The 22479-nt window shown below is 52.7% G+C and overlaps 2 protein-coding genes across 2 annotated transcripts; both read left to right on the top strand.

The window, feature by feature from the left end:
* Positions 1 to 9472: 9472 nt before the first annotated feature.
* On the top strand, positions 9473 to 10411 carry LOC139033855 (olfactory receptor 6B2-like). Its single transcript, XM_070463640.1, has one exon. It carries the CDS (start codon positions 9473 to 9475, stop codon positions 10409 to 10411), a length of 939 nt encoding a protein of 312 aa, XP_070319741.1.
* A 10720-nt stretch (positions 10412 to 21131) lies between these two features.
* Positions 21132 to 22070, top strand: LOC110141389 (olfactory receptor 6B2). Its single transcript, XM_020900295.2, has one exon. The coding sequence runs from the start codon at positions 21132 to 21134 to the stop codon at positions 22068 to 22070; it is 939 nt and encodes a 312-aa protein (XP_020755954.2).
* Positions 22071 to 22479: the final 409 nt, after the last annotated feature.

The raw sequence follows: 22479 nt of genomic DNA, 5'->3' as shown, positions 1-22479 counted from the left end.
AGGGGAGAGGATGCAGAAGCGAGTCTGCAAGAAGCAGCGTCCAGACAGCCCCCAGCCAGGAAATACGGGAGCCCCCGTGACTCAGAGAGAGCGAACATTTCTTAAACAGTGCCAACCTAAAGGGGAAAGCGAACCAATGAGCTGATAATGGAGAAGGCATCTGTCCACTGATAAGGAACAACATCTTACCGTCAGCATCACGGGCCAACTCAGGCCACACAGGTACCCAAAGCTGAACTCTTTCCAAGGCAGCACTGCAGCTGGCTGCCTGGATTCCAGGTTCTTGAGGACGCACTGAGGGCAAAATGATGTGATAACCATGCTAAGCACACAGGCTTGACTAATTAGTCCTCTCCCAGGAGTTAGGGCTTCCCTTGTAGCTCAGTCAGTAAGGAATCTGCCTGCAGTGCAGGAGACCCAGGTTCAATCCCTGGGTCAGGAAGTTCCCCTGGAGAAGGAAATGGCAATCCACTGAGGTATTCTTGCCTGGAAAATGTCATAGACAGAGGAGCCTGGTGGGCTGCAGTCCATGGGGTCTCACAGAGTCGGGCACGACTGAGCGACTAACACCTACTTACTTACAGGAGTTAGGAATGGATGGTCTTCCCCAAGTTCCGCGGACTCAGTAGGAAGGGATGGGCAGGTGGACAAGCTGGTACCCAGGGCTCTGTCATCAGAAAATTAGTGAGGTGAAGAGTGGAGGACACGCCAACATACGGGGTGGGGGAGCATACTCATAATACAGATAAGTTACAGATAAACACCTGAAGTTATGAATACAGAATTCAAATCAATGAAAGAGATACAGTGAGTTCAATTAAAAGCAAGTAAAAGACCTAAGTCTTTTCCAGGAGGTAAGAGGCAAGTGGGGAGGGATAAATTGGGAGATTGGGATAGACACGCACACACTGTATATGAAACAGAACTCACAAGGACCTCCTGTTTAGCGCAGAGAACCCTACTCAATTCTCTGCAACGGCCTATATGGGAAAGGACTCTGAAAAGAACGTGTGTACATGCATAACTGATTCACTTTGGTGTGCACCTGAAACAACACAGCACTGTGAAACAAGTATAGTACAATAAAATCAGGAAAAAAAAAAAGGAAAAGAATAAAGCATTTGCTTCTCAACAAAGAGAGCCAGCTGGACACTAAGCATTTGAACAGGGGCCCAGTTTTATCAGCAGCTAGGTAAACGCATGTTGAAAATGGAAGACCATAGCCAAATGGACAAAAACATATAAAATGTGAGCTCCATCCACAGATCTCATCAGTTGGCTTGCTTTTATTGTGTGGACACAGCACAATTTGTTTGTCCATTTACTCGCTGAAGGGCATCGGGGCTGTTTCCAGGTTTTAATGACCTTGAAAAGAGCTGCCATCAGCCTTCCCACACAGGTCTGTGGTTGAAGTACACTTAGCTTTATAACAAACTGCTGAGCTGTTTTCCAGGGGACGGTACCGCCAGAGCTGCAGCCGCACCACCCGGAGTTCCCGTCTCCCTGCATCCTGGCCAGCTATGAGTGTTGCCACTGTTTTTTAATTTAGCCGTTCTGACAGGGCGTGGGGGATCTCATCACGGTTTTGCTTACATTCTGATGGCTAATCATGGCACACATCTTTTCATGTGCTTTTTGTCGTTTCTTATCCTCTTTGATGACGTGCCTGTCTGCCCATTTCATAATCCTTCATTCATTCCGTTGACTTTCTGCAGACTGGGGTGACTGCAGTCACCTTGCAGACTGCAAGTTGCGGTGTCTATTACAAGAAGGGCAGCCTCCCCTCTGCATCCTCTCGCCATGTCCAAGCTCAGATTCTCTGACAAGGGCAGCCCCTGACAACCTGGCCAATCACAGGCCTCCAGGTCCCTCCTGTTTCTCCTGCCAACAAAGGTCTGTCTCGTCAAGGCTATGGTTTTTCCAGTGGTCATGTATGGATGTGAGAGTTGGACCATAAAGAAAGCTGAGCACTGAAGAACTGATGCTTTTGAACTGTAGTGTTAGAGAAGACTCTTGAGAGTCCCTTGGACTGCAAGGAGATCCAACCAGTCCATCCTAAAGGAGATCAGTCCTGGGTGTTCATTGGAAGGACTGATGCTGAAGCTGAAACTCCAATACTCTGGCCACCTCATGTGAAGAGTTGACTCTTTGGAAAAGACCCTGATGCTGGGAGGGATTGGGGGCAGGAGGAGAAGGGGACGGCAGAGGATGAGATGGTTGGATGGCATCACTGACTCGATGGACATGAGTTTGAGTAAACTCCAGGAGTTGATGATGGACAGGGAAGCCTGGCGTGCTGCAGTCCATGGGGTTACAAAGAGTCAGACACGACTGAGCGACTGAACTGAACTGATACAATGATGTGTGTGTTGATAATGTATATGGGGAAAAGGTTCTTGTCTCAGAAACTCACATTTCCCTGCCCCTTTATGAATAATAGCACCTGTGAACCCCGAGACAGCACAGGGTCCCCACTGAGTGCATCGCCCTGGAGCAGCTCATGGTCATTGTTCCTGGAGCACCCCCTGGCCCGAGCAGGAGTCACACCCCTCACAGTTGTGACGGGAAGTGGTCGCAGAGGCTGCCGTGAAGACAGCACTCTGTGGTGGGAGACTGCGTGGACAGGGGGAAAGGCTCAGTCAAGAGCCTGGACGCCTGGTCAGGGCGAGGCGGGTCAGCAGTGAAGCCCAGCAGGGCTGTGTCCTCAGCAGACGCCACCAGCAGGGCCCGGAGGCGCAGGCTGGGAGATTCCGTGCTAATTGGTGGTGTGGGGGCAGTTACATCTCCGTGGCAGGGTAATTGGACCCTGGAGCCCCACGTCGGGGAGTGATGGGGAGGAAGCCAACAGCCTTCTTCCCGGCGCCTCCTTTAAACCAGCAGAGCCCCAGAGCTGGGCCAGCTGCCTCTCAGGACGGGCCAGGCCGCACGGGCGCTGTCCACTCAGGGGTCAGGGGGCAGAGGGGGCGGCGCCAGCCCGTGCTGGGCGGGGGGAAGCCAGGGACGCCTGTGGCTCTCAGGTAGGTTCCTGTGGGTCCTTTCTCTCGGTCGAGAGGCCGGTCTGGCGGCCTCAGGATCTGGTCTCTTGGGACTGTGTGGAGCGGGGCCAGGATTGAGAGACCCCTCACCACTTGCAGCCCCCTCCCTGATCTCAGGAGTGGGGGCTTCCTCCCTGCCATGCTCCCCCCAACCACCACCCAGCCATATCTCCAGCACCCTCCCCTCTGAGCTCTGAAGGTATGCATGGAGGGTCCCAGGCTCTCCTCCTATCGTCCACTCTGTCCCCCAGGAGACGTCCCCCTGCTCTAGAGATGTGGGGACACCTCCTGAGGTCTGCTGTCCCTGCCGGCACCCCGGGCTGCTCAAGGCTGCTGTCTCCCCTGCCCCCGCCAAGCCCTCCCCCCCATCCTCCTTTTGTTCCCTCCTGTCCTCACAGGATGGACAGGGAGGGACGCTATCAGACGGGGACGCTGTTCCGCGTCCACCCTGTCTTCTGCAGTCAGAGCAGGTGTTGGTGGGAGACTCCTGCTTTGCCCACCACCCCCATCAGGGGAGACCTGAGTCTTGGTGGAAGGGACCCCTGATTTCAGGGGAGGGCTACCCTGGCATCCTCCGCTCCTGCCCCCTCATCCTCCACGGGGTGACCCCCCTCCTCCCCCGGTGACGGAGCCCCCAGCCGCTGCACTGTCTCACTGTGCTCCAGCCAGGCTTGTCTCCTCGCTGCCTTCCCCGCACTTGGACGCGCCCTGGGGTCCTCCCCACACAGCTGCCCGGCCAGTCCTCACCGCATCAGGACCTTGCCCAGTGTCACTCCTCGCTGACGCCCACTCCCACACCCAGAACCGCCAGCCCCACCTGCCCTGATCTGCCCTACCGTCTTCTCATCACCTGGAAGCATCCTCAGCAACTGATCTGCAAGTTACAAGCGTGGGTCACTTTCTTTCTGCTTCTCTTCCTCTCCAAGAACTTGCATTTCATGAAGGCAGAAGTTGGAGACAATTTTCTCTCCTGATTGAGCCCAAGGGCCTTGCAATCCTAACTTCCTAGTAGTGGGCGCTCAGTGTCAGATGGATAGGGACTGACCCCTCCCCTGCGTCCCCTGCTGTGAGGTATGGACATCGGGGTCCTACTCGCGGGGTCTAGACGTGGGGTCCCCTCAGGTCCAGCACAGCATAAACCCAGCTCTTTCTCCCCTCTCTCACAAGCGTGCTTTCTCCCCCTGCACCCAGATCCTGAAGCCCCCCTTCAGGGCGTCTTGGAGCAGCACTGTGGGCCCAGTCGGCCCTCGGGAGGAAGACATCCAAGACCTGATGGATGCCCGAGTTTAGGCCGTGGTGGGGCAGCAGGGGCACCTGAGGTCAGCAAGGTGCTCTCAGGGACTGAAAGTGGCTCCTCGGGCAGGACTCTATTGTTGGAGGGCGCGGGGGTGACCGGGGAGCAGATGGGTCTGTCAGGAGAGCAGAGTTTGTACCAAGAATGCTCCATGGATACAGCTTGAAGATCCACATGCCATTCTCCACCACGTGGAGGGTGGACCAGATGGAGTCAGGACGGCTACTGAGGATGAGTTAGAGTTCAGGGACCATCATTCCGGTGTGGTGGTGGAGCCTGAACTCGGGGTAGCTGGACAGAAGCCCAGGAGAGCGGAGACAAGGCAGCCTATTCTAGAGACGCCGAGGACACAGGAGGACTAGGACCAGCCTTGCCTGAGCCATGCCAGGGAGAAGAACTGAAGCTGGGCGTCTGCTGGGGCAGCTGGGTGCACGGTGGTGCCGCTGTCTGGTGACCAACACAAGGAGGAGGGTGTGGACTCCAGGGCCGGTGGGGGCCTCTCGTCATCAGCTGGACACATGGGTGGGATCCGCAGAGAGATGGGGGTGTGGGCCTCACCAGGTGGAGACTTGGGAGTGGGTGGCCTTTGCTGAGCTTGGACGGTGAGAGCAGATGGCTGGGGCCAAGGCACCACGCATGGAGGAGAGGCGGGTGGAGAAAGAAAAGGATGGTGGCCCGGAAGTTAGGACGGGCTGGTCAAGGCACCTGTGGGACCCCTGGTGTGGGGACCGAAGCCAGGCTGAGACCATGGCGCAGCTGAGCAGTTGCAGGTGAGACAGAGGGTGGTACAGCAGGGATGCCGAGTCAGGGAGATGTCTAACCACTCAGCAGAGCCCACGGCAAAGGGGAGAAGCAGCAGGAGCAGATGGACGGGGCGCACGCAGAGCGGCGGGGTTGGTGCAGCTCTGTGGGAGCCCTGTGCCCGCGGCTGGAGCCGGGTAACAGAGGGGCCACGGATGCTAACAGCTCGAGGGCATCCTGGGGAGCAGGAGTGGTTCTCACACCCTCCTAGGGTCCAGCCTGTCCGAGGGTCCAGCCTGTGTGGGCGTGCGGGAACTCCGACCTTGCTGCCCCAGACCTTTCAATTTTTCAAGAGAAGCCAGAAATCTGTGCTTCTCCATGGAAGGTTCTGATTTCCAAAACAATGACCAGAGTGAGGGTGTAAAGAATTTTCTGCGATAAAGCGTGTAGCATAAGATGGGAGTGTGATAACACAGTGGTGTCTGGGAGGGGCCCTCGAACTTGCTCAGCTCCATTTAAGCTCCCCCTCTGCCCCACCACGAAATCTGACCCCCCAGGTATTTTAAAATGTCACTGTAAATCTTTGACTTATTCGTTAACAATCAAAGTCCAAAGAGTGGCTTCTGCCTCCATACATGTGGGCCACGGCCTCCACTCCATGGTGTCCATGGACAAGGAGGACAGGCTAGTGGACCTTTGAGTACTGATGTTTTATCCATCAGAAGTCTGCTTTCTGGTGTTGCATATAAAGAAAAGACTCATTTAGTTTTTTAACAAATATTTAAGAGATGACCTTGGAATCATTCATTAAGCAATCCTCCCTTTTCTTCCTAATTATATCCCTCATGATCTGATTTAGAATTTTCTATCTAAGAGCCAGAGATAGAGGTAGTTGAAGAGCCGACTCCTTGGAAAAGACCCTGATGCTGGGAAAGATTGAAGGCAGGAGGAGAAGGGGACCACAGAGGACAAGACGGTTGGATGGCATCACCCACTCAATGGACATGAGTTTGAGCAAACTCCGGGAGATGGTGAAGGGCAGGGAAGCCTGGTGTGCTGCAGTCCGTGGGGTCGCAGAGTTGGACACGACTGAGCGACTGAACAATAACATGCTGTTTTCACACTGTCCCATTGACTGAGTGGCAGCACTCATTTTCAACATTTATTTTCTTAAACCGTTACTTCCACTTTATTGTATTTTCTCATCTCCAAAATGGCAAGTCCTCTTCACTACTCCTCTCGTTTCTTTTTCCTGAACCTCCTTTGATATTCACATCTGTTCATACTTAAAGATGATTTTAAGGATTTTTTCACTCTGTTCTAAGGAAAATAAGATTTGGTGAGATTTCACCTGTGAACAAAGCTTCCCTGGTGGTGCTGGTAGTAAAGAACCCGCCTGCCAGTGCAGGAGCCATAAGAGACGCGGGCTCGACCCCTGGGTCGGGAAGATCCCCTGGAGAGGGCACGGCAACCCACTCCAGCGTTCGTGCCTGGAGAATCCCATGGACAGAGGAGCCTGGGGGCTATAGTCCACAGGGTCACAAAGAGTCAGACATGACTGAAGCGACTTAGCACATGCATGCACAGCTATAATCAAGTTAAATTTTAAAATTTACTTGGAAATATTGATAGTTTTACAATATATCTTCAAGGGACGTTTTCATGATTAATTGCCAGTAACCCAGGGACTGGACTTGCGTCTCTTACGCCTCCTTCATCGCCAGGTAGGTTCTTTATCACTCATGCCACCTGGGAAGCCATATAGGAAGACTGCAGCTTTAATATCGTTTGAAATCCCTTAATCAATTATGCAGAACTTGGGCAAACTTCGGGAGATGGTGAGGGACAGAGAGGCCTGGCCTGCTGCAGTCCATGGGGTCACAAAGAGTGGACCCGACTGGGTGGCTGAACATCACCAACCATCAATCATAATCTGGGTTTTCTAGGTTAGGGTCATGTTGTCTGGAAATCATGACAGTTTTGTCTACTTCTTTATCCATGTTTGAAGTAGGTAGTAGAGAGTGGCGTTCTTACTTCTCGGTGGTTTTAAAGAAGACCCATCTTCATCCCAGTCTCTGCAGAATGTGAGTGATTCTGGTACTAACCACAGGGATGTCACAGGCTGTTGGCTGAGCGAGAGACCTGTTTCCTTACCTGAAGTCATGATTTGTTGGAAGTCATTGCTAGGAGAATCTACAGCAAGTGGTATGGATATTTTTGACTTGTTTTTAAATTTTTATTGGAGTACAGTTGATTTATAATGTTGTGTTAGACTCAGAAGGACAGCAAAGTGATTCAGCCATAGAGTCTTTACAAGATGTTGAGTGTAGTTCCCTTTGCTACAGAGAAGGACTTTATTGGTTGTCTACGTTATATATTGTAGTGTGTATGTATTTGTTAATCCCAAACTCCTAAAGTACCCCCACTTGCCCCTTTGGTAAACATAAGCTTATTTTCTATGTTGAGTCTGAGATTATTTATATATTAATATTCAAATAAATCACTTATTTGGGGATGGCAAATGTATAAAAACTTTGGAATCGTTTTTGGTCAAAGCCTTTCGGCATCAGTGGGACTCCCGTCATCACTGATACATTTCATCACCTGGCAGCCTCTTGTGCTCTGAGCACGGGCACACTTGCTTGTCTGCGGCATTCCCTCTCCTAATGTGCTTCTGGGTGCTGTCTCCTGGCTTTTCACTTGAGTTTTGTAACTACAGTAAAGCACACCACACACACAGTAGGTCACTGGCATACAGTTCTCCTCTTGTGGAAAGGAATTTGCCACTTTGTGAAATGAACTGGGAAATTCCCATGCCCTGTGACAGTTTACAATCCACGAGAAAGCGCTGCTCCTGAGAGAAGTGGAAGATTCACGCTGGCACCGCATCTGAAGCCGCGGCTTTCTCTGAAGCATCTCTAACAGTCCTTGTGTTTATGTTGCGGGGACGTGGGGCCTTCTGTCTTGCCAGTTTTCTCAGAAAGTGGTGACGTTGAGACACTAACGTTGGCCATCACTAATGAGTGCCCTTAGGAATCGTCTAAGCTCTTGGCGTGTCATTTTCAGCTGTGAAATTAAGCTGTAAGAAAACCACTGCATAAACCTCTGCCTTTTCTTCTGATGATACTGTTTATTTTGTGATTTTATGTTTTGTAGCCTGTTAAAATATCGTCAGAGGGCAACCCGAAGCTCTAACAGTCCATCTTAATTCCGAATCGCTAGCCCGCACCCAAATGGGTTCACTGCTTCTCTTGTTGACGCCCCATGGGAAGAGTCGTGGCCTCAGCGTCTGAGGACCCGTGTGTCTTGCAGAGTCCCTGAACTTCCTGAGATTTTCACCTGAAAAATGTGAGCCTTCTTTCCCCATGGTCATGGTGAGGGTTACAAGAGGGGGAATTACGTGAGTTACATCTGACGCGTGATAAGGGCAGGGGTCGGGAAGAGCCCCTGGAGGAGGAAATGGCAACCCCCTCCAGTATCCTGGCCTGGAGAACCCCATGGACAGACGAGCCTGGCGGGCTGCAGTCTACAGGCGGGCTCTGGGGGACCCGCCTGCAGGGTGGAGAAAGTGTGCCGGGGCAGCCCCTGGACTGGAGACACTGCCTTCTCTGCCTTCACGCCCCTGCCACACACACCCCCTCACCCTGGTCGTGGGCTCGCTGGGCAGGCGGCTCCTCCCTCAGTGATGGCAGGCCCCTCAAGAACGTTCTGGACTCGCCCACGCTGCTGCCCCAGCCCCTCTGCCTTCTGCTCTCTCTCCTCCAGAACCCCGCTGACACCTCTCCTTGCTGGCACTCCCCTCGGGAGTTTCTGATGTTGTGGGGCTTCATCTTTTCATCCTTTACCAGATCTCAAGGGGGCTTGAGGAGACAACTCTCTCCTGTTGCCCTGGGAGGCTCCTCTTGCTCTTCATACCCCCAGCTCTGTGGAGAGATGCCATGGATCTGGGGTCTGGCTGGCCAGAGAGACCCATAAACCCTACAGCCCCTGGTATCCCTTCCTCTTACAAAATCACCTCTGAAACCAGGTGAAGGACCAAGTACCTTCTAATGTAGCCAAGGACTCTGTACAGCCCTTACAGTTATTAGACTCCTTGGGGAAAGTCCAGGTTATAAAACAATCAGATGATCTGAAGATCGCCTGGGGGAGGAAAAGGGCAGGTATTCTGGAGCCCCACCCGCTCTCAGGGTGTCCAGCCCCCAGGAGACCTAGCACTCCCACACTGAGTGCTTCAGGCTTAACTTAGAGACAGTTTCTACTCCCCTGCTGTCTGAGGAGACAGGCGTCCCCTCGTTGGGTCAAAACCCACCCCCAGACTGACCTCTGCTTTCTCTCCCCAGCCGCCCTTGGCCATCATCTGGTGCAAAGGTTGTTTGTGGACCTAGATGCCCCGCACAGGAGGATGAGAAGGGAGAACATGACCCAGGTCAGCGCCTTCATCCTGGTGGGCTTCCCCACGGGCCCCCGGCTGCAGTACCTGCTCTTCCTCCTCTTCCTGCTCACCTACCTCTTCGTGCTGGTGGAGAACCTGGCCATCATCCTCACCGTCTGGGGCAGCCCCTCGCTCCACAGGCCCATGTACTACTTTCTGGGCATCATGTCTTCCCTGGAGATCTGGTACGTGTGTGACATCATCCCCAAGATGCTGGACGGCTTCCTCCTGCAGAGGAGGCGCATCTCCTTCGTGGGCTGCATGACCCAGCTCTACTTCTTCAGCTCCCTGGTGTGTACCGAGTGTGTGCTCCTGGCCTCCATGGCCTACGACCGCTACGTGGCCATCTGCCACCCCCTGCGCTACCAAGCCATCATGACCACGGGGCTGTGTGTCCAGCTGGTGGCCTTCTCCTTCATGAGTGGCTTCACCATCTCCATGATCAAGGTCTACTTTATCTCCAGCGCCACGTTCTGTGGTTCCAATGTCCTGAACCACTTCTTCTGTGACATCTCCCCCATCCTCAAGCTGGCCTGCACAGACTACTCCACCGCAGAGCTGGTTGACTTCATCCTGGCCTTCCTCATCCTGGTGTTCCCGCTCGTGGCCACTGTGCTGTCCTATGGGCACATCACGCTGGCCGTCCTGCGCATCCCCTCGGCCACGGGCCGCTGGAGAGCCTTCTCCACCTGTGCTTCCCACCTCACCGTGGTCACCATCTTCTACACGGCCTTGTTTTTCATGTACGTCCGGCCCCAGGCCATTGATTCTCGGAGCTCCAACAAGCTCATCTCTGTCTTGTACACTGTCCTCACCCCAATCATCAACCCTTTGATCTACTGTCTGAGGAACACAGAGTTCAAGGGCGCCTTGAAAATGGCTCTGGGCTTTGGTCGAGCTCCAGTGTAGCAGGCATGTCCTGGGCTTTCATTTTGCTAATCTGAAATATCATCTGAAAATATACCTCTTCTCTTTGAGGACATTTATTTGTAATAATGGAAATGCATTGCATCATTGCAGTGCTTCATTTATTTTAAAATTTACGTCCACATTATTTTTTCTCCTTCAGCTCATGGATGCTGATACAGTAGCTGTGGGGATGATAATGCCATTATTTTCTCCATTTTCAATTCAGTTCAGTCTCTCAGTGGCGTCCAGATCTTTGCGGCCTCATGAACTGCAGCACGCCAGTCTTCCCTGTCCATCACTAACTCCCAGAGCTTGCTCAAACTCATGTCCATTGAGTCAGTGATGCCATCCAACCATCTCATCCTCTGTTGTCCCTTCTTCTTCTGCCTTCAATCTTTCCCAGCATCGCAGTCTTTTCCAATAAGTCAGCTCTTCACATAAGGTGGCTGGGTTTTGACTTTGGCATCAGTCCTTCCAATGAATATTCAGGACTGATTTCCTTTAGGATGGACTGGTTGGATCTTCTTGCAGTCCAAGGGACTCTCAAGAGTCTTCTCCAACATCATGGTTCAAAAGCATCAGTTCTTTGGCGCTCAGCTTTCTTTATAGTCTGACTCTCACATCCATACATGACTACTGGAAAAACCATAGCTTTGACTAGATGGACCTTTGTCAACAAAGTTATGTCTCTGCTTTTTAATATACTGTGTAGGTTGGTCATAGCATTTTCCCAAGGAGTAAGTGTTTTTGAATTTCACAGCTGCAGTCACCAACCGCAGTGATTTTGGAGCCCAAGAAAGTAAACTCTTTCACTGTTTCCATATCAATTTGCCATGAAGTGATGGGACTGGATGTCATGATCTTCGTTTTTTGAATGTTGAGCTTTACGCCAACTTTGTCACTCTACTCTATCATTTTCATCAAAAGGCTATTTAGTTCCTCTTCACTTTCTGCCATAATGGTGGTGGCATCTGCATATCTGAGGTTATTGACATTTCTCCTGGCAATCTTGATTCCAGCTTGTGATTCATCCAGCCTGGAATTTCATATGATGTAGTCTATATAGAAGTTAAATAAGCAGGTGACAATATACAGCCTTGATGTATATTCTCCTTTCCCAATTTGGAACCAGTCTGTTGTTTCATGTCCAGTTCTAACTGTTTCTTCTTGACCTGCATACAGATTTCTCAGGAGGCAGGTAAGATAGTCTGGTACTCCCATCTCTTGAAGAATTTTCCACAGTTTGTTGTGATCTATATACTCAAGGCTTTGACATAATCAATAAAGCCGGAGGTAGATGTTTTTCTGGAACTCACTTGCTTTTTCTATGATCCAGCAGATGCTGGCAATTTGATTTCTGGTTCTTCTGCCTTTTCTAACTTCAGCTTGAGCATCTGGAAGTTCATGGTTCACATATTGTTGAAGCCTGGCTTGGAGAATTTTGAGCATTACTTTGCTAGTGTGTGAGATGAGTGCAGTTGTACAGTAGTTTGAACATTCTTTGGCATTGCCTTTCTTTGGGATTGGAATGAAAACTGACCTTTTCCAGTCCTGTGGCCACTGCTGAGTTTTCCAAATTTGCTGGCATATTGAGTGCAGCACTTTCACAGCATTATCTTTTAGGATTTGAAATAGCTCAGCTGGAATTCCATCACCTCCACTAGCTTTGTTCGTAGTGATGCTTCTTAAGGCCCACTTGACGTCACATTCTAGGATGTCTGGCTCTATGTCAGTGATCCCTCCATCATGGCTATAGGGGTCATGAGGATCTTTTTTGTACAGTTCTTCTGTGTATTCCTGCCACCTCTTTTTAATAACTTCTGCTTCTGTTAGGTCCATGCCATTTTTGTCCTTTATTGTGCCCATCTTTGCATGAAATGTTCCCTTGGCATCTCTAATTTTCTTGAAGAGATCTCTAGTCTTTCCCGTTCTGTTGTTTTCCTCTGTTTCTTTGCACTGATCACTGAGGAAGGCTTTCTTATCTCTCCTTGCTATTCTTGGGAACTCTGCATTCAAATGGGTATAGTTTTCCTTTTCTCCTTTGCCCTTAGCTTTTCCTTATTTGATGGCTAGGCAAAGTGAGACTTCCTCATCTTTAAAATTGCCCTGCCCGTTTCAGGAAAGAGCAGAAGATATCAGGATATCTGAGGTTTTCACATCCTAAACAAAGTGCAGTGTTACAGGGAATGGAGCTCTTGAACTCGGCAGTGAACTGAGCACCAATGTCCACAGAGCAAAGTGTGTCTGGGAATCATCAGGCCTGTAGACTTTGGTTTAAATGCTTAAGTCCTGTTCCTCTCAGGTCCCGGCTAGACTCCACCCCTCTTTCTTCTGTATATAAGCCCCCACTCCTCACCCATCAGCTGCTGAGAGAACGAGTTTTCTTACCGCACGAGTGATCCTGGTTGACCTGAAAGACACGCAGATGCCCAGGCCACTGGACAGCCACGTCCAGAGACCCTGGCAGCCCTGCACGGTGCCTGTGGGCAATCCACCAACATTTATCGAAGGAATTCTCCAAGGCACAAACAAGAGGTTGTAGCCATCTGCAGGGAGGAGCCAGCAGCCCTAACACGCCAGCCTCATGCTCCAGGGAGCCCACCTGGAGCCCGGGAGAGGGGCTGGCGTCTTAGGAGGGGCGTCTGTCAAGGGCACGATCGCGAAGCCGCCACCTGGGGACCCCAGGTCAGAGCCCCGGGGCGTGGGCCCAAGAGTGTCCATGGCCATCACAATGTCAGACAGATTTCCACACGGCTCTGACCAGCTCCACATTCAAACCCTGGTCGGTCAGGCAGTGGGGATCAATAAGGCATCATCTGAGCAGCACGCACACGGCCAGCTGTGGAAACAGGAGGAAAGGGGCATGGGCCATAGAGACCACGGATGACCTCAGAGCGTGTCAACTGCTCGGCATGGGCCACCTCTCTCTGTGGAGGCCCCAGAGATCTGGCTTCCTCTTGCCTCTGTGTCTTGGGGTCTCTGCCCCCCTAACCCTCCTGGGTCCTGCACCCATAGAGACGCGCACAGGCCCGTTGTCATTCACTCTCTCATTAGGAGTCATGTAAAAAGTCTTCAGATTCAAACCAGCACGGGGGAAACGCCACGCGAGTGGCTTTCAAAGCCGGTGCCTGGTGCTGCCTGGGCCCCCGTCGCATCTCTGCTCTGCACTTGTCCCTTCAGCCACGTGCATTTGCCACAGTTTGGTTCCCTTTCTGGTCATCCCTCTGTGACAGGTCCACAGTCCATGCCAGAGAAACAAGATGAGGGAGACTCAGCCAGCCACGGCGGCCCTCAGGTCCAGCAAGCGAGGCAGGGCCTGGGTGGACCATGAACACACTGGCCGGGTGCAGGGAGTGCAGTGTCCCGTCGGAGCCTGAGCGGGGAGCAGACCCAGTGGGACCACATGAGTGCGGGGCGGAGGTCGGGGAGGAGGGGCTCCAGGGGTCCCGCTGCAGGGATTCCTGCCAAGGGCAGGAAGTGTGTGTCCTGGAGACAGTGAGCTGCGGGCACCTGATGTCAGTGGAGGGAGACGCCGGGGCAGGAGGAGGGCGGCCCTAGGAGCGGAGGTCACTTACAGCCCCGGACCCCCCTCTGCCATGTGAAGCAATAATCCGTCTCTGTCCACCCTTTAGCCTGCTCGGTCAGACCCCGTGGTCCCATGAGATGCACCAGCAGGGCAGAGCACCTCCTGGATCACCCCTCGTCCTCCTGCTCCACCAGCCAGGGCGCAGCTCTGGCTTGGCTGAGGTGACTGCAGGCCATGCACAGAGTCCTGAGAGCCCAGCTCCCTCCTGGGCGGCTGAACCAGAAACCAGTTCCGTCTCCTGGGAACCCCTCAGTCCACGGCCTCCTCTGGCCACCCCTAACGTGCTCACGCATCTACCATTCATACGTGTGTAGTCTAAGCACTGCCTACGTGCCAGACAGGAGTCAGTCAACTGGCGTTTGATGATGAACAAACAGACAAGAACCCAGCCCCATGCAGCTTGCCTTCTGTGTTGGGTAGAGAAACACAGCACACACACAAGGAGGATGCTCAGAGGGGTGCTCAGGGGCTCATGCTAAGGAGGGAAAACCCAGCAGGACCGGGAGGCCGAGACACAGCCACCAAGGTTATCTGCTCCCCAGAGCCTGTGATTGTGACCTGGGTCCTTGTGGACAGAATCAGGGGAAGGGTCTGGAAATGAGGAGGTCCCTGTAGGTGTCCAGGGGGAGACACACAGGGGAGTCTATACACAGCAGAGGAGGACTCCTATGACTCCTATGAGCACAGAGGCAGAGATGGGAGGGATGCAGGACACGGGCCAGGGAGCCTGGAGCCGCGGAGGATGGAGGGGTGGAGAGGAACCTAGTCTGGGGCCTCTGGGAGGAGTTCAGCACTCCCACCCCTGATATGGGACTTTCAGAACATTTCGTGTTGTGTTAAGCCTCCTAGTTTGTGGCGCTTTGTTTCTGCAGATCCAGGACACTAATCCAATGGGGAGGAAAACAAGACCATCTTGAGTTGGTGCGAGAAGGACAGTCCATGGGCAGCAGGAGCCCAGAGCCTGAGGCAGGAGGAGGGGCAGGGCCATCTGAAGAGGCCGGGGAGCCCAAGCTGGGGAGAGAGGGAGGGGCCGGGATGGTGGAGTTAGAGCAGAGCGAAAGGGAGGGTCTGGGTGAGACCAGAGAGGAGACGCAGGCTCCCAGTGGTGGCCCAGCCTCCCGGCCAGGCCCCGCCTTCGGGACTGGACACTGAGGAGGTTCTGAGCTGGGGGGACCAGGGCCTGACCCTCTCCCATCGGTCCTGTGACTCTGCCTGGTCCACACCTGCCATCCCACGGCTCGGGTTTGGCCGGAAACCCTCAGCTCACAGCAGTCTGCTGTCCCTCCCCGCCACCCTCCTGTGCACGGAGGTGTGGGACCGAGGGCCGACTCAGGGACAGAGGTTTCTCAATCCGGCCCGGGACGTGGCCACCGAGCTGTGTGGCATGAAACGAGGGCCACAGTGTGGACATGCAGACCTGCCCTCAGCCGGCCCCAGAGGCACGAGGACCCACTAATTGGCCATGTGGGCAGTGTTGCCTCCTGGCAGGGTAATTGGGCCCTGGAGTCCTCGAGCTCCAGCTGAAAAAGCCAAGACACCTGTGCCGCCCAGCCGCCCGGGCAGCCCGCCTCTCCAGAGCGTGTCCCAGCCACACTGGCCCGTGGCTGGCCTGCCAGTCATTGGATATAGGGAGAAGCCACTCACAGTGAGGACCGGAGGACCCCAGGTGGGATGAGCACCTTCCATGCTGGTGTATGTTGGTTTACTCTGATTCTAGAGCGTGGTGTATACACGGGATCCTGGCTGAGTTATTGTGTGTGTGTGTGTGATAGACAGAGGGACTCCACCAGCCATGCCTGTCCCCCTGCCCACAGCTGATTTGGGGCAGAGACTGTGCAGGACTCCCCTCTGCAGTCCATCACCGAGACTCAAACGTGCTCCAGAAATGGCCCTCACACCTGTGGGCCCTGTGCCAACTACACACCCGCGGGTCCTGTACTGAGCCTGTTTCTGACATCACCCCCCGCCTCACCAACAGCTCACATGGACTGGGCAGGCCAAGGACACCTGTCCCCATGCTGGCTCAGGGGCCATGCAGGTGGTCTCCCAGGTGTAGGGGAAGCGGCTGCAGGATGCCAGGGCCAGTGAAGTCAGGGAGACCCTGCTATAGGTCCCCCCAGAGTCCCCTAAATCCATCCTTCCTGGGAAGGGAATCTTCTTCACCCCTCTGCGGTTTTCCCAAAGGATCCAAAAGAGTTTGCATTTGCTGGCTGGGTAAGAGCCTTCTCTCTGCAGCCACTGGAGAACTTGCTTCTGAGGAGAGAACCTGGGCTCCCTGCCGCTTCTGGACTGCAAGCAGGGGACCAGGCAGGGCTGGGGGACAATCGCGCCAAAAATGCAGGCTGTCTGAAAACCCTGTGGGACCCTGGAATGGAAGAGGGCCATGAGAGGGACACAAGACCAAATCCCAGCAGGGCTGGGGGCCGGCTGGCGGCAGGGCACTGAGGTTAATCCAGAGACCCGAGGCCCTCCCGTGCTGTGTGAGATGTGCCCTTAGTGGGGTGGGGATGGCACTGTGGGATCCCTCTGCACTATCTTCGCGGCTTCTCTAAAATTATTCCCAAATAAAGGGTTTGCTTAAAAAGAAAACAGCCATTGTCCTAAGTGCAGGCAAAGGACGACGAGCTTCAGTTGTCCTGAATTTCTAAGTACACACAATTTTTCATTGAACCAGACAATCTAGTATGAATTATCCAATGCACTGGTGATCAGTTGCTGTTCAGTGGCTAAGTCATGTCTGACTCTTTGTGACCCCCATGGACTGCAGCAAGCCAGGCTTCCCTGTTCTTCACCATCTTCCAGAGTTTGCTCAAATTGATATCTACTGAGTCAGTGATGCTATCCAACCATCCCACCTCTGTTACCCTCTTCTGCCCTCAATCTTTCCCAGCATCAAGGTCTTTCCAATGAGTCAGCTCTTCCTGATAAGGTGGCCAATGTACTGGAGATTCAGCTTCAGCATCAGTCCTTCCAATGAATATTCAGGCTTGATTTCCTTTAGGATTGACTGGTTTGATCTCCTTGCTGTCCAAAGGACTCTCAAGAGTCTTCTCCAACACCACAGTTCAAAAGCATCAATTCTTCAGTGCTCAGCTTTCTTTATGGTCCAACTCTCACATGCGTACATGACTGCTGTAATAATCACAGTTTTGACCACATGGACCTTTGTTGACAAGAGATGTCTCTGCTTTTTAACATGTTGTTTTAGGTACCTGGCCGGGTCTAAAGTCAAACTGACATAGACAGAGTAACATGAGAAAAGCATTTATATGATAGCAGTTTGGTGAAACACAGGAGCCTTTGTAAGGAAAGGAAATCTGGAGAAATGGCCGCACCTAGGCATGCGACGCTGTGTGATGTGGACAGTCGTGTACTAGGAGCCTCAGAGAGCATGCAGGGCAAGTGCTGAACCTCAGCCAGGCCTGTCTCCTTCTCAACATCTGCTTGTCCTCAGAGGTAAGGATGCTCCTCTCCTCTGGGGGCAGGAAGAGCCCCTCTCATGAGAGTGCCTTATGACCTGATTCATGGAGATGGTGGTGGGGGGCGGGGTTCAGGATGACCCTCCTCTTTCTGCCATTTCTCAAACTCCTTCTACTTGAAGTAGTCAATCCCCAGGGGCCATATTACGGGTTGTGCACCCTCAACCCACATATGCAGTGTGGTTTCCTCGGTTTTATTGCCGCCTTCGCGCTCTGTCCGGGTCCTCTGCCTCCCTGGCTGGAACGCAAACTCCCATCAGGAACAGGACACTTGCCTCTCCGGCCCAGCCACCAGCATGTGTTCAAGAAATGTGCCTCAAAGAAAAGGAAAATGCACAGCAAGGAGGCAAGACACCTGTGAGATCCAAGTCACTCTCATGAGAGCCAGCCTGGTGAGACGGAGACCTCTTTCCAGATGGAGACAGAGGCCAGGAACCCCCCATGAGTCAGGAGCTCCCACGTCAGCACTTCCCAGGAGACCCTGTGCCTTGTCACCAGGCTCACGGCTGCTGTGTTCTCTGGGCACGTCTATTCTCGTGTAATTTGGTCATTGTGTGCAAATCAAGATGCTGTTACCGTTGTTCAGACAGTAACTCATGTCGGACTCTTTGCAACCCCATGGACTGCAGCACGCCAGGCTTCCCTGTCTTTCACTATCTCCCAGAGTTTGCTCAAACTCATGTCTATTGAGTCAATGATGCCATCCAACCATCTCATCCTCTGTCTCCCCCTTCTCCTCCTGCCCTCAATCTTTCTCAGCATTAGGGTCTTTTCTAATGATGTGTGCCTGGAATTATTCTAAAGAGCTGTCCTTCCCCACCATACCCTCCACCTGGGGCCTCTGGGGCCAGCACAGATGCAGGGTGGTGGGGCACCCAGGTGGAATAAAAGCCCATACCTGTCGGGTGTCCAGGTGCTGGACATCTACCTCCTCCTACAGCATTGCAGGGAGATGGACGCACCCAACACAAACATGTCCCCTACTTCTAGGACAAAGACATGGAGGCCCTGAGGTTGGGCAAGAGCCCCAGGTGCCGCCCCAGGGAAGGTATGTGGGTAGCAGGTTCAGACAGGGCCCGAGGCTGCCCTGCTGGAAGAGAGGAGAAAAGGCACCTTGTGAAGTGGAGGGGAGCTCAGCAGACGAGCAAGGAGCAGGGCGGATGGGAGGGTGGTGGGAACCAGGGGCCTGCACTTGGGGGGCAGGGAAGCCAGTGGTCTTTCAGCTCAGGGTGTCCTGTCCCATGGTGCCACCACTTGGGTCAGGCTCCATGAGAAGCTGCTGCACCCTCAGGCCAGCCTTCATCCTGGGTGTTTGCCGGGAGTGGTCTCCTAAGCTCCCATTTGCACACGCACTGGGTCTGCCCTCCCATACATCTGCCTCCTTATCACGGATGCCCCCTGCCCACCTTCCCCAGGCCAGTCTGCCCTTCACATCCTGCCTAGATGGCCTGGGGAAACAGCCCTGGTGGCCAGCGGAGGCAGGCCCACAGGCCCTGCCCATCCTGTGATCTCCTGCGAGGCTGCCTTTCCTGGAGGCTTCTCCACTCTCCCTCAGCCCTACAGCTCAGTTGTACGTTGGAGACTCTTTATTGTGGGCCAGTGACCCTGACCTCTTGTGCGTCCCTTTCTTCCTGCTCAACATCCATGGAACAGATCTGAAGGAAGCTTCCAAGGCCTGAATATTGCTCCCTTCTTCCCATCTGTTACAGACCAGTGCTGGCCACACTCCCCTGCCCCCAACTTCCCACCCACTGCCCACTCCCAATCCCCATAGTCTGTGCTGGCCAGGAAAGGCAACCAAGACTTCCCGTGTGTGTGTGTGAACATATGAGTGTGAGACTGTGAGTGTTGGTGTGTTGCATGAACATATCAGTGTGTATCTGTGTGTGTCTGTTTATATGGGTTTGACTGCTAGTGTAGGTGAGTTGTATGAATGTGTCAGTGTGTATCTGTGTGTGTGTGCACATAAGGGTGTGAGACTGTGAATATAGGTATGTTGCATGAACATGTCAATGTGTGTGTGTATACGTATGGGTGTGAGACTGTGAGTGTCAGTGAGTTGTATGAATGTGTCTGTGTGTGTGTGTGTGTGTGTGTGTGTGTGCATGTAAGGGTGTGAGACTATGAGTGTAGGTTTGTTGTATGAATGCATCAGTGTGTATCTGTGTGTGTGTTTTGGTGTGAGACTAAGAGTGTAGGTATGTTGCATGAATATGTCAGTGTGTATCTGTGCCTGTGTCTTTGATGTCATGAGACTGTGAGTGTAGCTGTGTTGTATGAATGTGTCAGAGTGTATCTGTGTGTGAGTGTTTGGGTGTGAGACTGAGTGTAGGCATGTTATATGAACATATGAATGTGTCTCTGTGTGTGTGTGTATGTAAGAATATGAGAATGTGAGTGTAGGTGTGTTGTATGACTATGTCAGTGTGTATCTGTGTGTGTGTGTATGGGTGTGAGACTTAGTATAGCTGTGCTTTATGAATATGTCAGTGTATTTTTGTGTGTATGTGCATGTATGGGTGTGAGAATTGAGTGTAGGTCTCTTGCATGATGTATCAGTGTGTATCTGTTTGTGTGTATATAGGTGAGACTATGGCTGTAGGCGTGTTGTATGAACATGTCACTGTGTATCTGTGTGTGTGTGCATATGGCTGTGAGACTGTAGATGTGTTGTAAGCACATGTTAGTGTGTATCTCTGTGTGTACATGGGTGAGAGACTGTGAGTGTAGGTGTGTTGTATGAACGAGTCAGTGTGTATCTGTGTCTGTGTATGTATGGGTGTGACAATCGGAGTTTAGGTGTGTTCTATGAATGTGTGACTCCATACTTGTGTGTGTGTATGTATGGTTTGAGACTCTGGGTGGAGGTGTGTTGTATGAATGTGTCAGTGTGTATCAGTGTGTGTGTATGTATGGGTGTGAGACTGTGAGTGTAGGTATGTTGTATGAACATGTCAGTGTGTATGTGTGTGTGTGTTATTATGGGTATGGGAATGTGAGTGTAGATGTATTGTATGAATGTGTCAGTGTGTATTTGTGTGTGGGTGAGTATGATCACGGGTGGGGGCATGGGTTGAGGGTGGGTGGCAGGTCACACCACCGGAGACCTGGAGACCCTCACTCACCTGCAGCAGGTACTCAGGCCCTGACAACACTTCCCTCTGCGGATGGGCGGGCATGGCCTCAGTCACACCTGACTCACCTTCCCTGTGAACCTTTCTGCACCAGGGCAGGGCACAGCAGATGTGGAAGAGCAGCTGCCATGTATAGAATTTTGGAGGAAGGAAATTCACTAAGCTTTCGTCATGGTTGGTCCTATGCAGGTGGTGGAGGCAGTGGATGCTAGTGGTGGTTGAGGAATCCAGGCTCATGTTCTCTTGTAAAACATGACCCACAGCCCAAGACGGGCCTGATACACCCATCCTGGGTCCCAATCACACATCCCAATGGGCTGTGCAAAGGGTCTCCGCTCTTAAGTCCTAAACAACTATTCTTCTGCATGTCCACTCTCCCCAGCTGCTGTGCAAGGAACCAGGCACCACCGCCTTGGGTCAAAACCCACCCCCAAGGCTGACCTCTGCTTTCTCTCCCCAGCCGCCCTCAGCCCTCATCTGGTGCGAAAGTTGTTTGTGACCCATCCAGCCCACAGAGGAGGATGAGGGGGGAGAACATGACCCAGGTCAGCGCCTTCATCCTGGTGGGCTTCCCCACGGGCCCCCGGCTGCAGTACCTGCTCTTCCTCCTCTTCCTGCTCACCTACCTCTTCGTGCTGGTGGAGAACCTGGCCATCATCCTCATTGTCTGGGGCAGCCCCTCGCTCCACAGGCCCATGTACTACTTTCTGGGCATCATGTCTTCCCTGGAGATCTGGTACGTGTGTGACATCATCCCCAAGATGCTGGATGGCTTCCTCCTGCAGAGGAGGCGCATCTCCTTCGTGGGCTGCATGACCCAGCTCTACTTCTTCAGCTCCCTGGTGTGTACCGAGTGTGTGCTCCTGGCCTCCATGGCCTACGACCGCTACGTGGCCATCTGCCACCCCCTGCGCTACCAAGCCATCATGACCACGGGGCTGTGTGTCCAGCTGGTGGCCTTCTCCTTCATGAGTGGCTTCACCATCTCCATGATCAAGATCTACTTTATCTCCAGTGCCACATTCTGTGGTTCCAACGTCCTGAACCACTTCTTCTGTGACATCTCCCCCATCCTCAAGCTGGCCTGCACAGACTACTCAACTGCAGAACTGGTTGACTTCATCCTGGCCTTCCTCATCCTGGTGTTCCCGCTTGTGGCCACTGTGCTGTCCTACGGGCACATCACCCTGGCCGTCCTGCGCATCCCCTCGGCCACGGGCCGCTGGAGAGCCTTCTCCACCTGCGCCTCTCACCTCACCGTGGTCACCATCTTCTACACAGCTTTGCTTTTCATGTATGTTCGACCCCAGGCCATTGATACACGGAGCTCCAACAAGCTCATCTCTGTCTTGTACACTGTCCTCACCCCAATCATCAACCCCTTGATCTACTGTCTGAGGAACAAAGAGTTCAAGGGCGCCTTGAAAATGGCTCTGGGCTTTGGTCAAGATCCACTGTAGCAGGCATGTCCTGGGCTTTTATTCTGTTCATCTGAAACAAAATCTGAAAATACACCTCTTCTCTTTGAGGCCATTTTATTTGTAATAATGGAAATGCATTGCATCATTGCAGTGCTTCATTCACTTTGAAATTTACTTCCACATCTATTTTTCTCCTTCAGCTCACAGATGTTCATACCATAGGTGTGGGGGTGGTAATGTCATAATTTTCCTCATTTTATGGCTAAGCAAAGAAAGACTTCCTCATCTTAAAAATTACCCTGCACCTTTCGGGAAACAGCAAAATATATCAGGTCATCTGAGGTTTTCATGTCCTAAACGAAGTGCAGTGTTTCAGGGAATGGAGCTCTTGAACTCGGCAGTGAACTGAGCACCAATGTCCACAGAGCAAAGTGTGTCTGGGAATCAT

The sequence above is a fragment of the Odocoileus virginianus genome, unplaced genomic scaffold, assembly GCF_023699985.2.
Source record: "Odocoileus virginianus isolate 20LAN1187 ecotype Illinois unplaced genomic scaffold, Ovbor_1.2 Unplaced_Contig_5, whole genome shotgun sequence".
NCBI classification, from domain to species: domain Eukaryota; kingdom Metazoa; phylum Chordata; class Mammalia; order Artiodactyla; family Cervidae; genus Odocoileus; species Odocoileus virginianus.
This window is presented reverse-complemented; position numbering and strand designations above follow the sequence as displayed.

Bases quoted from the DNA above. Each gene is read 5' to 3' on its own strand.
- LOC139033855 (XM_070463640.1), top strand. From the start codon at position 9,473: ATGAGAAGGGAGAACATGACCCAGGTCAGCGCCTTCATCCTGGTGGGC.
- LOC110141389 (XM_020900295.2), top strand. From the start codon at position 21,132: ATGAGGGGGGAGAACATGACCCAGGTCAGCGCCTTCATCCTGGTGGGC.